Source organism: Podarcis liolepis (assembly GCF_965112155.1).
Source record: "Podarcis liolepis genome assembly, chromosome: 5".
Lineage (NCBI taxonomy): Eukaryota > Metazoa > Chordata > Lepidosauria > Squamata > Lacertidae > Podarcis > Podarcis liolepis.
In genome coordinates this window covers 14,202,625-14,218,396 of record NC_139556.1, presented here as the reverse complement: position 1 = coordinate 14,218,396, position 15,772 = coordinate 14,202,625, and the positions used below count along the sequence as shown (strand labels likewise).

The 15,772-nt window shown below is 46.6% G+C and overlaps 1 protein-coding gene across 3 annotated transcripts in view; it reads left to right on the top strand.

The window, feature by feature from the left end:
* Window positions 1-9,521: 9,521 nt before the first annotated feature.
* FGFR3 (fibroblast growth factor receptor 3) overlaps window positions 9,522-15,772 on the top strand; it is a 59,992-nt gene continuing 53,741 nt past the window's right edge. For all 3 annotated transcript variants that reach the window (XM_083502181.1, XM_083502180.1, XM_083502179.1), the window contains exons 1-2: window positions 9,522-9,641; window positions 10,001-10,265. In XM_083502181.1, coding sequence (XP_083358307.1) covers window positions 10,076-10,265 — 190 coding nt within the window. In that variant the 5' untranslated portion in view covers window positions 9,522-9,641; window positions 10,001-10,075. The remainder of the gene's footprint in view (window positions 9,642-10,000; window positions 10,266-15,772) is intronic.

The window sequence follows — 15,772 nt, the reverse complement described above, 5'->3', positions numbered from 1 at the left end:
GAAGACTCCCTGGAAAAGACCCTGATATTGGGAAAGATGGAGGGCACAAGGAAAGGGGGATGACAGAAGATGAGATGGTTGGATGGTGTTCTTGAAGCTACCAGCATGAGTTTGACCAAACTGCGGGAAGCAGTGGAAGACAGGAGTGCCTGGCGTGCTCTGGTCCAGGGGGTCATGAAGAGTCGGACACGACTAAATGACTAAACAACAACAAGATCCAGTCCAAGTCTTCCCAGTTTGCTACGGTTATCTTTTGTCCATTGAGCGAATCCATACCAATGACCATATAAGTCACCTGTAGTGTTTTCTTGTCTTATGGCTTCAATTTGCATCGTCAGTTTTTCTAATAAGGCAACATGCTCAACTGTAAATGCCCATTCTTGTATTGATCCTCCCTCATTTGATTCCCAGTTATGTCCTATCGTTTGCTTGGTCGCCGCCAAGAGAAGTGGCAGAATGCCTTAGGAAGTGAGATCTGTGTTTTGCCCATAGCTAAAAGTGCCAGCAAGGGTTTTATCTAAATATGGTGACCTGTCATTTTGCTACATACAGTGGTACCTCTGGTTAAGGACTTAATTTGTTCCAGAGGTCCGTTCTTAACCTGAAACCGTTCTTAACCTGAGGTACCACCTTAGCTCATGGGGCCTCCTGCTGCCGCCACACGATTTCTGTTCTCATCCTGAGGTAAAGTTCTTAACCTGAGGTACTACTTCCGGATTAGTGGAGTCTGTAACTTGAAGAGTTTGTAACCCGAAGCGTTTGTAACCCGGGGTACCACTGTACTAGAAACAATACTAAATACACAAAAGCAGCTGCCAGTAAAAACTGTGGCGGCAGCTCTAGAGGGTCACTTAACTCCAGTTGTACTCTGAGTTGTGGGTCTCCTGTAGGCAAATGAGCCAATAAACTCACAACGGCATGGCTTGTATGCCAAAGGAAAACTTGTTTACTGGCTTCGATGGAAGTAATGCTGGGGCGAGTTGTTTACAACTTTACTCTTCCCTAATAGCCTCATAATGCAACTCAATGTTGAAAGTTTGCTTGCTTGCTTGCATAAACTCGCTCCAGTGAGTTATTATTTGCTTTTTCAACTTTTGTTCCCAATATAACGTATTATTAAACGCCCCCTTTCATTCGAAAATGTTGTCTGGAACACATGCATGTCTCCAAAAGGATAAGTACGATTCCCCACCACCCTCCTTCATTTGTTCAAGCCTTCAACTTTTGACCTGTGCTTTGAAAGAGTAGTTACGACTGGGTGAATTGTTCCCACTGAAGAAGACGAAAAGAGATCACCTGTTTATAGATCTACGCTCTGTACGTGAAAGGTTTGTTGCATTTAATACCATCACCCAATTCTACACCAGCTGACGGCAGATTCAGGTAGGTAGCCGTGTTGGTCTGATGCAGTCGAAATAAATTTTCTAAAAAATTGTGCAGCAGCACTCCCGTTGCTCGGTCCCAGCTCCTGCCAACCTAGCAGTTCGAAAGCACGTCAAACTGCAAGTAGATCAATAGATACCGCTCCGGCGGGAAGGTAAACGGCGTTTCCATGCACTGCTCTGGTTCGCCAGAAGCGGCTTAGTCATGCTGGCCACATGACCCAGAAGCTGTACGCCGGCTCCCTTGGCCAATAAAGCAGATGAGCGCCACAACCCCAGAGTCGGTCATGACTGGACCTAATGGTCAGGGGTCCCTTTACCTTTTAAGAATCAAGGTGCAGAGGTAGGAACAAAGGGGGGATGCTACGACTGCATGAAAAGCTATATAGTCATGTGTCCCCAAATGGAACCCTGAAACTTTTGGCCGCTAATCTCTTCCGTGCAATGTGATTTTGTACGGTTTCATCCAGCTCCCGCAACTAGTGAGGTTCCCATCATGGTTCTGTGTTACATCTGAGGTGAGGGGGGAAACGGCAAGGTTTCTGCTGATGAAACTCGCAAGGCAACTCCAGAGCCTCTAGCAGGAAGCAGCACAGTGCTCAAATTTTGGGGGAAATGTAGGAGAGACCTTAATGAAATCTACAAGTCCCCTTCCGTCTCCTTGTGGTGTCTAGTGTCACTGAGGCCATGTTGGTTTCTTACATGCTACAGTTTCAAGTGACAGCCTAACTGGGAAACTATGGATTAAGGTTTCCCTCCAATCCGGGATTGGAGCTAAAGGAGAGAGGCCATAAACTATGTTTTATAGGACTGAGATAATAACATCTGAACCAGACCAAATATTTAAAGTACAGTTGACTCCTTGCCTCTTTCTCTTCCACGCCCGCACACACACTGCAAAGTTGTTAAAAGATAAGGGAAGGATGATGCAGTAAAATGTATTCTTAATACTGTGTACATTTCACTCTGGCACACTGTAAGAATAATTAGGACGTAAGTTAACCCCTTGGATTCTCAGTAAGCACCGAAATTACTTTGAAGAATCAATGGAATGTTGGCTGGCATGGCACAGAAACATTCAGTCACAGTCAAACAGTTTGCAATTACCTCAGGGAAACTTCAGAGCTGCACCTTTGAAAACTTCTGCAGAGACTGTTTTAATCCACAATCACTTTGGACTGGCATGCTTTATCTTCTGAAAACACCTACAAGGCCCAATTCACTACTGCCTAGCACTTTAAAAAAAATATTTGTCTTGCATCAGTGTAGGATGTTACCTCTGTAAATAAAGAATTCAGACTCGGTTTGTATTTAACCTCTCCCCCCCCCCCCAATATCCTATAAATAATTAGAGAAGGTCTCAAAGCATTTATTACTAAAATGCTTCTTTCATTTGACAAAGGAACCTTTGAGTTTCCATGCTCCTATTCAGAGGCACTATTTAGATTTCCTTAACTGAGACCTATTCACCCACCCACCCCATTTCCAACCTAGAACTTGTTATTTCTGGAGTCATTAAAGATAGCTATCATCAGATAATTTGAGAACAAAGAGTTTTTTTGTGGTTATGGAGCTAGGTAGGAATTTAAGTGAGTCACGCAGTTTTACAGCATGTGCCAATTAACTTTATATTATCTCTCTTTAGATAATGATTTATCCTCTTGGGATGTACTTTTTAACCCACAAATGGCTTTGAGAACAACATCTATACATGGCAGGCATATTCTGCACACAAGCTTAAGTAGGTTTCAGACAGGATGAACTACCAGAATGTTCCCTGAAGAAACCTGGGGGGGGGGGTAGTAAATTTGTGAGGGGAGTAAAAATAGAAATTGATTAATAAACTTGCAAAAAGCTCACATATTTTAAAGAGTTGAGCAGTGTATGCTGAATGGACGCTGGCAAAACACAAGCCTTTGCAATCAGCTACCTCCTGGCTGCACACTAGTTCCTGCACAGAAGGTTGTTTTTATTGTTGTTGTTGTTGTTGTTGTTGTTACATTTTGTATTTATTTAATATTTTTAATACTATTTTATAAATTTTTACCATAACAAAATAAATAAATAAATATCACATAACAGCTCCCACACATGGCATTTCCAAAAATCCCTTAACTTCCCTCCACTCTCCTTCTTGGTTCTTTTGTTTTACATTTGTTCATTCATGTCCATAATAACTTCAATTCACAATAATTTCCAATTTTGTACATTATTCATCGTATTGCAAGCGTCTTCCTATTTTTATTCAATATTTTCTTGTGTAACAAGCAAGCAAGCAAACAAAGGAAAGTACATATAGCGTCTCCACTTTCCGCTCATAGAGTCTTTTCCACAATTTGTTTACAGTGTTTATGAGTCCCTGTTGCCATTTGCATTATGAGGTTGGGGGGAAAGGAAAGATCTTTCTACTGCGTAGTGTTTGTGCAGGGTTTTTGTCTCAGCATCACATGTGGGGAGGTAATTAATTCCTTTTTGTTGGCATTGCAAGAGCTTGGAGGGTCTAGAGCTTGCTTGGTTGTAGTGTGGTTTGTTTGTTTGTTTGTTTGTACGTGTGTGTGTGTGTGTGTGTGTGTGTGTGTGGAGCGGAGCTTGCTGAGTCAGATTAGTCAGATTAATTTGTATGCTGTGTGTTGATGGAGCAATACGTCATTTTCTTCTTGTGCTGTGTATGTGATAAAGGAGAACCACACCTGGGTAAAGGCGTCCTCCTTTGCTAGTTTAAGTTGTTGGTTAACTTTTCTAATGGGGCTGTTTCCCATACAGTCCGGTACCAAGTGCTCTATATTCACTCCTGACCAGTCTTCCCAAAGTCTCCTTTGAAAGGAGAATGTTAGCCGCTTTGAGACTCCTTCAGGTAGTGATAAAGCGGGATAAGAGCCAGTGTGGTGTAGTGGTTAAGAGCGGTGGACTCGTAATCTGGTGAACCGGGTTCGATTCCCCGCTCGTCCACATGCAGCTGCTGGGTGACCTTGGGCTAGTCACACTTCTTGAAGTCTCTCAGGCCCACTCACCTCACAGAGGGTTTGTTGTGGGGGAGGAAGGGAAAGGAGAATGTTAGCCGCTTTGAGACTCCTTAAAGGGAGTGAAAGGCGGGATATCAAATCCAAATCCAAATCCAAACTCTTCTTCTTCTTCCTTACGATGTTTCTGGCTGCTGAGAGCAGGGGCGAAGGAACACATCGTAACCCCCGGGGCGGGCGTCGCTGCGTAGGGCGCATGTGTGGCATCACTACATACAACGCATGACCCGGAAAAACTGTCTGCGGACAAACGCCAGCTCCCTCAGCCAGTAAAGCGAGATGAGCACCACAACCCCAGAGTCGTTCACAACTGGACTTAACTGTCAGGGGTCCTTTACCTTTTTTTAAAAAAATCCTGATCTTACCTAGTGATTTTCGCTTGCTTGGTTCTGGGAAACCAAGCAGAAAGTATTTTTCTGATGCTCCAAATTTTTCTAAATCTGGGGAAGGGGGAGAGACAACTTGCACACTTGCCACAAGGAAGTTGACAGTGATGATTTGGGGAAAGAATTGAGTACAGGTAACACCATCAGAGAAGGGACAACGGTGGCGCTGTGGGTTATACCACAGAGCCTAGGACTTGCCGATCAGAAGGTCGGTGGTTCGAATTCCCGCAAAGGGGTGAGCTCCCGTTGCTCAGTCTCTGCTCCTGCCAACCTAGCAGTTCGAAAGCACGTCAAAGTGCAAGTAGATAAATAGGTACCACCCTGGCAGGAAGGTAAACGGCGTTTCCGTGTGCTGCTCTGCTTCGCCAGAAGCGGCTTAGTCATGCTGGCCACATGACCCGGAAGCTGTACGCCGGCTCCCTCGGCCAATAAAGCAAGACGAGCGCCACAACCCCAGAGTCGGCCACGACTGGACCTAATGGTCAGGGGTCCCTTTACCTTTACCTTTAACACCATCAGAAAGGTGTGAGGTAGCAGCTGGGCTGCAGTGGGGCTGGGCTGCCAAAAGGAATGCATTGCCCATGAGGTGTTGACACTGTAACCTAGGAATTTGGAACAATTTCCCAATCTCGGTGAGGCTCATTCTTCTAGTTGTCATCCTTCATTGATTTAGTCTGGACAATGGAACCTTAAATAATGGGATTTACTTTTGAGGGAAGACGCACAGGGTTACACTGTCCTTGAATTGTGAGTCACTCATCATTGGGGCAGAATCAGTGCCAGATTTACGTATAAGCTAAACAATCTATAGCTTAGGGCCCCACTCTCTTGGGGCCCCCAAAAAAATTTTAAAGAAAAAAACTGGATGTACATTTCCAAAATATAAGATAAAAAACAAATAAAATAAAATCTACATACAGCAACAGTGTTTTGTGTTGTGTAGGCTCCTATGATGTAACTAATGGGCCCTGCCTGCTAGCCTGCTCCCTAAAATATCACTGGTTTGCTCATTTCTATATATAGGGTAGCATATAGCATATATTAAACACAAAAAACAGCGACAATTTTTTGTTGACAATGGACAGCTGGACATATAAAGGGCCCCATCACCTTCAGTAGCTTAGGGCTCCATCAAACCTAAATCCAACCCTGGGCAGAATATAATTTTGTTGTGAATAATAATTGTATTTGCTTTTTAAATGATGCGTAAGTCTAATATAGCATGAAGGTAAGCATGCCACAATGACAGCTTCTCCATCTCAGCTTCTTCGTAACATTTCAGATCACATACAGTGGTACCTCGGGTTAAGTACTTAATTCGTTCCGGAGGTCCGTTCTTCACCTGAAACTGTTCTTAACCTGAAGCACCACTTTAGCTAATGGGGCCTCCCGCTGCTGCCGCGCTGCCAGAGCCCGATTTCTATTCCTATCCTGAAGCAAAGTTCTTAACCTGAAGCACTATTTCTGAGTTAGCGGAGTGTGTAACCAGAAGCATATGTAACCTGAAGTGTATGTAACCCAAGGTACCACTGTATAATGAAGTTGAAAGAAAGCATTTGCTGAAAAAGTTATCATCATTCAGTAGCAAAGTTTCTACAAAGTGGTAGAGTATAACCCACTGATTTCATGCAGCAAATTCAGCAATTCACAGCATTTACAGACAGACTCGAGTCTCTGCACAAAAACACTGTTAACTTGTGCAATTCTGCATTCAAGGTGCCGTTCTGAATCATTCACTTTTTGAGGCTTTTTGCCCCTGTGGGATAATCTGAGTCATCTACGACTCATTTTTTTCCCCTAATTAATTTCATTCCCAAATAAAATAAAGGTTGCCCCAGTTATATAATCATTCCTGAGAGAAATTGGCTTTTGCATAGCTAGCTTGTCACTGAAGTGGGATTCTCTGACAACACACCCCTGTTTCCAAAGAGCAGACATTTATTTTTAGCAGACCTCCTGCTGAAGCCTGAAAAGTGTGGTTCTGATGTTTTCCTTATTCTAAATTTAAAAAGTGTTGTGAGTTGTGGTGCTTGTGTCAGTCTGTATCATGCCCGAATCCATTCTAATTCTGGGGGTCCAGCAAGGGTTAAAAATCGAACGGCGGATTCCATTGCTGAATTAGCCAGGCAAGGTCCTAGTCAGGCCCGTCTTACCCATAGAGGCTAGTGGCGCAGGGTGCCAGGGCCCCAAGTTCTGGAGGGCGCCAGGCAAGAGTCCGGGGAACACCGAACGAGTGCGCTGAGTGAGCAAAGGTGTGTGCGCCACTCCTGCTGAATTCCCCCCTTTTAGTCTGCAGGCGCCGAATTCTGCTCTCTCGGCGCATGCACTCTCGCTGCCTGCCGTGGCCACCGTGGCACGAACCGCCCAGCTGAGCCGGGAGGCGTCACATCCAGCCTCCGCTTCTTTCCCGGCGGAGGAGCCGTCCTCCAACCACTGCCCGCCTCCTCCAGCCCTAAAAAAAGGCCAACAACTCTGGGAGGGGGGGCGCCGGAGGGATCTTTGCACCACAGCGCCAGATATGCTTACAACCTGGCCACAGTGATCCATGCGACGGTCACCTCCAGGCTTGACTACAGAGTTTGGGTGTAACCTTTGATACCTCCCTCTCTATGGAGGCGCAGATTGCAGCTATAACAAAGGCGGCATTTTTTCATCTCCGCCAAGCTAAGCAGTTGGCTCCTTATGTCTCTCGCCCTGACCTAGCCACTGTGATCCACGCGGCGGTCACCTCCAGACTGGATTATTGTAACTCGCTCTACGTGGGGCTGCCCTTGAGACTGACCCAGAAACTCCAGCGGGTGCAGAATGCCGCGGTGAGACTCCTTACAGGGTGCTTGCTGCGAGTTCGCATTCACCCAGTGCTATACCAGCTGCACTGGCTCCCGGTGGAGTACAGGATCAGGTTTAAGGTGCTGGTTTTAACCTTTAAAGCCCTATACGGCCTAGGACCCTCGTACCTACGGGACCGCCTCTCCTGGTATGTCCCACAGAAGAACTTACGGTCTGCAAATAAAAACATCCTGAAGATCCCAGGCCACAGAGAGGTTAGGCTGGCCTCAACCAGAGCCAAGGCTTTCTCGGCCGCGGCTCCAATCTGGTGGAACGCTCTGTCACAAGAGACTAGGGCCCTGTCTCTGGTTGAAGCCAATCTAACTTCCTTAGGGCCTGGGACCACTAGGCTGTTGTTATTTATGGACCTTGAAGCTCTCCGTGGGGCATACCAGGAGAGGCGGTCCCGTACTCCACCAGGAGCCAGTGCAGCTTGAAAAGCACTGGGTGAATATGCTCCCATGGCAGAGACCCCGTGAGGAGCCTCGCTGCAGCATTCTGTACCCGCTGGAGTTTCTGGGACAGCTTCAAGGGCAGCCCCGCGTAGAGCGAATTACAGTAGTCAAGCCTGGAGATGACCGTCGTATGGATCACTGTGGCCAGGTTGGGGCGGGAAAGGTAAGGGACCAACTGCTTGATGCGGCGAAGGTGGAAAAATGTCGCCTTGGCTGTTGCTGTAACTTGCGCCTCCATGGAAAGGGAGGCGTCAAGGATTACACCCAAACTCTTAACGGAAGGCAATGGCACTAATTGGGCCCCCGCAAGAGAAGGGAGTTGGTCCCTCATCCCCATGCCATCCCGACCTAGCCATAGGACCTCTGCCTTCGAAGGATTTAGTTTCAATCGGCTCCCACGAAACCATCCAGCCACAGCTTCCAAGCATCTGGTGAGTGTGTAAGGGGCCGAGTCGATGTGGCCATCCATTAGCAGATAGAGCTGAGTGTCATCAGCATATTGGTGACAGCCCAGCCCAAAGCTCCGGATAATCTGGGCAAGGGGGCGCATAAAGATGTTAAAAAGCATCAGGGAGAGAATTGCGCCCTGCGGCACTCCACACACCAAGGTGTGGCGCGACATTTCCCTCCCTAGTGCCACCCTCTGTCCCCGACCAGAGATAAAAGAGCACAACCAGTTACGGGCTATGCCCTGTATCCCCACGTCTGCGAAGCGGTGGTCCAGAAGATCATGATCGACCATGTCAAAGGCTTATGACAAATCTAAAAGGATCAGCAGTCCTGACCCGCCTCGATCCAGTTGTCTACGGAGATCATCTGTTAGGGCAACCAGAGCCGTCTCTGTCCCAAAAGCAGTTCGAAAGCATGTCAAAGTCCAAGTAGATAAATAGGTACCACTCCAGCGGGAAGGTAAACGGCATTTCCGTGTGCTGCTCTGGTTCGCCAGAAGCGGCTTAGTCATGCTGGCCACATGACCCGGAAGATGTACCCCGGTTCCCTCGGCCAATAAAGTGAGATGAGCACCGCAACCCCAGAGTCTGCCACGACTGGACCTAATAGTCAGGGGTCCCTTTACCTTTACCTGTGGCCACTACGGAAGGGAAAGCGTTTAGTCTCAGTGGTAAAGCTCAGGGGGCAGCTGCCCTGGTTCGTCGCCCAGCAGCGCCAAAAACCCGCACACGCCGTCTCTTGAGGCAGACGGGCGCCCACACCCACGGCCACCAAAGAGGGGAAAGCCCGAGGGGGGGCGGCTTCCCGCTGGCTGCCTTTCCCGCCCTGTTCTTCAGGTAGGCTGCCGCGCGCTCCTCCTCGCCGTCCAGCCGAAGGGCCGCCCCTCGAGGGCTTCGTGCGCCCTGGGCGCAAATACGCGCCGCCCCCTCTCTGCCGCTGGGGGCCGCCGGCCAGCCCAGCCCAGCCGCCCAGCCCAGCCCTCTCAGTGAGGCGGGGCAGGCAGGCAGGCAGGCGAACTGGCTGTCTGGCAAGGCTGGCGAGCGAGCGAGGGAGCGAGCGGAGCGGAGCAGAGCCGCCCGCGCCTCTGCCCAGAAGCGCTCCAGCGGCGCCAAGGAGCAGGTAAGCGCAGCGGGCAGGGCAGCCGGCTGCTCCGCGCCATCCCCGGCGGGTACCGCCAGCTTAACCGGAGGGCGGCGCCCCTCGCGGGACCCTAGAAGCGGCGTCGGGTTGCGGGAAGGGAAGCCTCAGGGGAGGCGGAGCGGCTGCTCCGGGCTGCTGTCGGGGCAAACCCGGCCGGGAAGGGGGAAATGGTGCGCAAAAATGGTTCTTCCGAGGCGCGCTCGACGCGCCTTCCGAGGTGGCGGGCGGTACTGGGGCAGGGCTGGCTTTCCCAGGCTGGCTTTTCCCGAGGGGGAGAGGAGCTGCCCTCTCCGCTGAGGAGCCTCCGCGAGCGTCCCTCTCCTCCCGACTCCTTGCAGGGCACGGGGCCGCCACTTCGGGGACCCAGAACAGGAGACCCCCGGCCAGCCCACGGAGCAGCATGCATCTGGAGGATGGCTGAGGCGGGCCGAGGAAGCGCTGCCACCACCACCCACGGCGGGCTGCCCCGAAGCGAGAGGAGAGGAATGATTGCTGCGTGGGGAGCCTGGTCTTGCTTTTTCCTGGTCGCCACTGTGCACAGCCTCCCTGCAGCCAGGATTCCTATTCCAGACCCCGAAGAAACGCCGACAAGAGCACCATTAGGTAAGGAAGCAGGAGGGCTTCTTTTCCCAGTTATGCTGCATTGCATTTTTAAGCATTTCACGGGTGCATTCCAAAACGTAAGAATTTTTTTCTTTTCTTTCATCCACTTCCCATCCCGTTTTCTGTAGTTTCTTATTTCTGCACCCCTATCTCCTCTCTCTTATAACATAACCCTAATTACAATGATCTCTCATTCCCTCTGTTGCTCATAGTTCAAATCCTGATCACGAATCCATCATGCTATAATAGTCCCGAAAAAGGCTTCCATTCTTCAACAAAACAATAATCATTAGGTTCTCTCGTTTTAGCTGTTAGCTTTGCTGATTCCTCAGAGTCCATCATTTTACTTATCCATTCCTCTTCGGTGGGAATTCCTCCTTCCTCTCCTTTTTGCGCATAAGGAATCCTAGCTGCTGTCATTACATACATAAACAGCTTAATCGTCTTTTTGGGAAGCACAGGACGGCATGAATATAGTTGACAAGTTTGGGGGTTTTTTATTGGGTTTTTTTTTTGTATTCCATGGTATATAGGCTAAAAAGGTTATAAGCCTTTTTAAAATGGGAACACGCTTTGGATGTCTACCTGCCTGAAAGGGTCTCAGTGTCTGATCCCAGAAGACTTGGCTTCAGTTTGGCAACTTTTCCTTTCCAATGCCATCCCCCTGTGCGCAGTTTTACAGTGCCATAGGACTTTGTAGTTTTTGTTGCGAAAGAGAAACACAGCTATGCCTCTTAAGTTTGCTCTCTTGAGAAGTACGCAAGGATAGAATTGCCTCTGTTGCCTCCAGAACGGTCTGCTCTGCACGTTTGCGATACTTTCCCTGCATACCTGCAAACTGCTGCTGGATCCACCAGAAGTATTCCAACACCAAACTGTTACAGGTCAAGGGCAAAGTCTCCAATAATAAACAGAAGCACCTCAAATGGTTATTGTAGCATTAACCAAATGACAAATGCTAGGGTGTATGCACTTAGATGCCTGTGGCTTCACAGAAAAGCGTAACTTGATTTCCATGCTGGAAATAGTGGGTGTTCAGCCCACACAAAATATCTTTGTACTTTTGAAATTTGAAAATCTGGACTGGAAAGAAACAAGTCCTTCTTTCAAATCATTTTTCCCAGTCTCACGTGCAATGAAATGTTCTGTGCCTTGTGGTGTTATATCTTCCAGCCAAATTCTGCATTTAAGTGAATGGAGAAACAGGGTTGTTTGGGGGTCTTTGGGAAACTAGAAATTGAAACAAGAGAGACATTAACATTTGTGCTGAACATTTTAAATATCCAAATGACTCAATTTTAAATATCTAACTGACTCAGTTTATTTTAAGCGGGAAACTCCTTGTACAATATCGCTTAAACTAAACATTTGGAGAGAGAGTTAATCGTTTCCCCCTTTGTTGGCAGACAGTAAAAGTCAGGGTATACATCTGTATACACCATGCACAAAAAGTTGTGTCAGGTTTCCATTGTTTGGGAAAGAGATGAAATATGCTTAGCAAACAAATGAGGGTGGAATAAATGTGCTTCATGGCAGCTATTCACACCAGGACATTATTTCCCTTCTGTTTTCCTGGTACAGCTATAGATCACCCAGGGCAGTGCTATTTTTCAAAGAAGAGAGGTGCCGGAACTCACCACGAACACCTCCCTCTTTCTCTTAGAATGCCAATGGTGCCCACCTGAGAGGCGCCGAAATTGAGTTCCGTCTATGGGGGCAGGGGGAGAGAGACCTGAACCAGGGTCATTGTTTTATTTTCAAAAAAGTTTGACTAAAATGCTGGGTTCTCCATGAAGATTGCCTGGCTCATTTCCCCACAACTAAATTGGTTGAATAATGGAGCAGCCAATTCGATCCAAGTGGATAAGTTTTGTACTGTATATGAAACAAGCTCCATGCCTTGTAGAACAGTCCAGAAACTCACTAGGTATATAGTCAGTTTGTTGATCCAGTGTTTGCTCCTTCTTTCCTAGTGGATTCCTTTGGAATATGTAACCACGTTTTGTAAGGTTCAGAATGGGATCTCTGAACAAGCAAGTTTAGGACTGAGTTCCTTCACTGTACAGTATTGTGCTGTACTGCTATTATGACTGCTGATAATGTAGCTACACTACCATTCTGAAGGAATAAGTACTTGAATGGTGTACATATTTTTAGAATGTTAAGATGGAAGGGCCCGGCAGCAGTGGCGTAGCGTGGGTTGTCAGCACCCGGGGCAAGGCAAGTAATTTGCGCCCCCTAACCCGTGGATTTGCGCACCCTAACCCTAACCCCCAGATGTTGCGCCCGGTGCGGCCGGCCCCCCTGCACCCCCCACGCTACGCCACTGCCCGGCAGAGATGTCTTAGAATGATGAAATCTCTAGATTGGGTCTACAAAATTGCTTTCTGGCAATAGTATTTTCACTCCTTTACGTTTTCAAAGAGGTAGAACTGTCCAGCTGTATAGACTCCGATGGCTAGTCTTAGTCTTTAGGCAGTCTTAAGGGCCTTTTCATACATTACGTTGTATGTGTGTGTGTGTGATTTTCATTCTAAAAGCATGCACTTAAAAATATAAATGCAACGAACATGTTATTGTACAAATATAGCAGGATCGGCTTGGGCTTGTTGTCAGATATACGCTACCAAGAATGGCCCTACCTGAGTGCGACTATCTTTTATTTCCAAGAACTGTATCTCGGACTAGGGATCTAAGAGTGCAGTTTGCTGAGCGCAGAAGTTGGTATAATCCCAGTGGAATAAACGGCAACAAGTGGTTTCAGATTGTTAAGTAAAATGCACGTTGGTCCCAATGGTTCCCAATGCTTAGCAGCACGAGCAAAGTTGCACTAAGCTTTGTAGTGTGTCTGTTTGGGCAAGAAGGATGGTTAGCTTACATAGATAGATAGATAGATAGATAGATAGATAGATAGATAGATAGATGATAGATAGATAGATAGATAGATAGATAGATAGATAGATGATATAGTGATGTTTGATTGATCATTCCCTGTTTTTGAACAAACTATCAATATAAAATGGTCCATAAGAAAAGGTTCTGTTGAATCACTTGTATATAGAAGACAGAAATTCAGAGCCAAGCAAAACACAGATGTTTACTTTTGAATCTGTAAATTGCACAGTCACAAGCAAACACTTTCTCCTGGTCAAATGGGCCGTGGGGGTACTGATTCATTACTGAGGCTTGTTGTTCAGCCACTTTTTGCCTTTAACACAGCTCAAGACCTTATTTTCCATAAAGGGGCTTGGAAGCATTTTTCCCCAGTGATCTAATTCTCCACACGGGGCTGTGAAAGTTGTAACAGCTACTGCCTTGTGTGCTTCTGCTCAGCTACATAAAACACACATTGAAAGGAGGCATTCTGGAGGTATGTGTATGTTTGCTAATATGAATACTAGCTATTAGTGGAGGTGGTGCAAATTCTGACATCTCTACAGGGAGGTGTTCTGCTGTTAGCAGGAAGAAGGCAGATGGTGGGGTTGCTGCTGAATAGAAAAATACTGGGGGCCTCATTTGGGCTGCATTTTTCTCGCCTCCCTTTTCTCAGGACTGCTGCAAGAACAATGTCATTTTATTTTTTATGAATGAAAGTGGAGAGGCAAGGCAGAACTGACCGTGTATGTCATTCACTCGCAATGGCAGAGATGATTAGGGAGGTCAGCGAACTTGTTTGCAGCCTTGAACATGTGGTCACTCTATTCAGCCACCACAGAATAGGCGTTGGAATAGTAAAAAAAAAAAAGCTCCCACAATTTGCATTCTTATTCAGATAAAGATATTACTTGGTACGATCAGTGAATGTCAAGTAGTGCTTACTGTGTTGTTAGACAGCAGACAGATAAAAATAGCAGCGGCATATTTTAAGGAGTTTGTGAGGTGCTCTTTCCCAATTGTCCTGTGGTTTCCACAACACCCATTTTAATTCTTTTCCACAGAAAAAAAAAATCCCATTGCCCCATTACGAACGAAACTCGCCCTCCCCTTATCTTACCCATTAAGTGTTCTGGATCTAATGATATTCTTGAGACAGAATGTTTATTAGCTGGCAGATAAAAGTATCTGTAATATTCCAAGAGCAACAAATATGTTTTATTTTATTGTTATTAAACATTTATACCACCCTTCATCTGAGAATCAGAGGGAGGTTTACAGTATAGAATACATAACAAAGTAACAAACAGAACAACAATCCCATACTTTTGGGGAGAAAACTATTTGAACCATACAGTTATTTTATTGAAATAGCTATATGCTGGTTTTCAGCCCAGGGGTTCTCTGAGCAGCTTACAGTAGTTTGAAAAAGCAACCCATTGACAATTACAACTTCTTTATTTAAAAAACCAGAAGAGCACCCCAGAAAAGCTTCTTTTTAAAACAAAACAAAACACCAGGGTCATACCAGCATTAAAAGTGCAAACTTAAAAGCAAAATAACCCCTCTGTTAGGAGTAAACTGGAGCAGATTTTGACATTAAAACAAGTGGGGGGAGATAATTATTTTTATTTTTTTATTTATTTATTTATACATACCCCGCCCATCTGGCTGGGTTTCCCCAGCCACTCTGGGCGGCTTCCAATAAAACACTAAAATACAATAACCTACCGTATTTTTTGCACCATAACACTCACTTTTTTCCTCCTAGAAAGTAAGGGGAAATGTCTGTGCGTGTTATGGAGGGAATGCCTATGGGTGGCATGCCTACGGATTTTCCTCCTCTAAAAACTACGTGCGTGTTATGGTCGGGTGCGTGTTATAGAGCGAAAAATACGGTATTAAACATTAAAAGCTTCTCTGAACAGGACTGCCTTTAGATGTCTTCTAAAAGTTTGGTGGTTATTTTTCTCTTTGACATCTGGTGAGAGGGCGTTCCACAGGGCGGGTGCCACTACCGAGAAGGCCCTCTGCCTGGTTCCCTGTAGCTTTGCTTCTCTTAGTGAGGGAACCGCCAGAAGGCCCTCGGCGCTGGACCTCAGTGTCCGGGCAGAACGATGGAGGTGGAGACGCTCCTTCAGGTATACTGGACCGAGGCCATTTAGTAGAGTGCAGGTATCTTGTGTTTGGTCTTGATACATGCAAAGTGAAGAAGCGTAATTTGTGGGTAGGAAGACCTAGGAACCCCTTGGGTCACCTTTGAGCACATCAGAATTCCTGCTCAGTGCAGAGAGATTGCTCATTTTCCTTACAGGAATGGCTGAATTGGTCAAGGAGAAATTGATGCCTCTTCGTCAACAAGTTGGGACGGTACAGTATTCCCAACATAGTCACTGAGCTAGTTTGGACAATAAGCCAGGAGAAGCATTCATTTTCACTTTAGATTCAACACAGCTCGCTGTTTTGTCTGAACCCAACACAGTGCGGTTATTATGAGCAGTAGCTTGCTTAATTAAAACAAGCCGGTGTGAAACCATGGATTGTGAAATTGTCCTGTTTCAACAAACCGCAGTTACAATGAACCACAGTTATGGGTTCAGACAGAACGCTAATGGAAACTAAAGCTTGTGGCT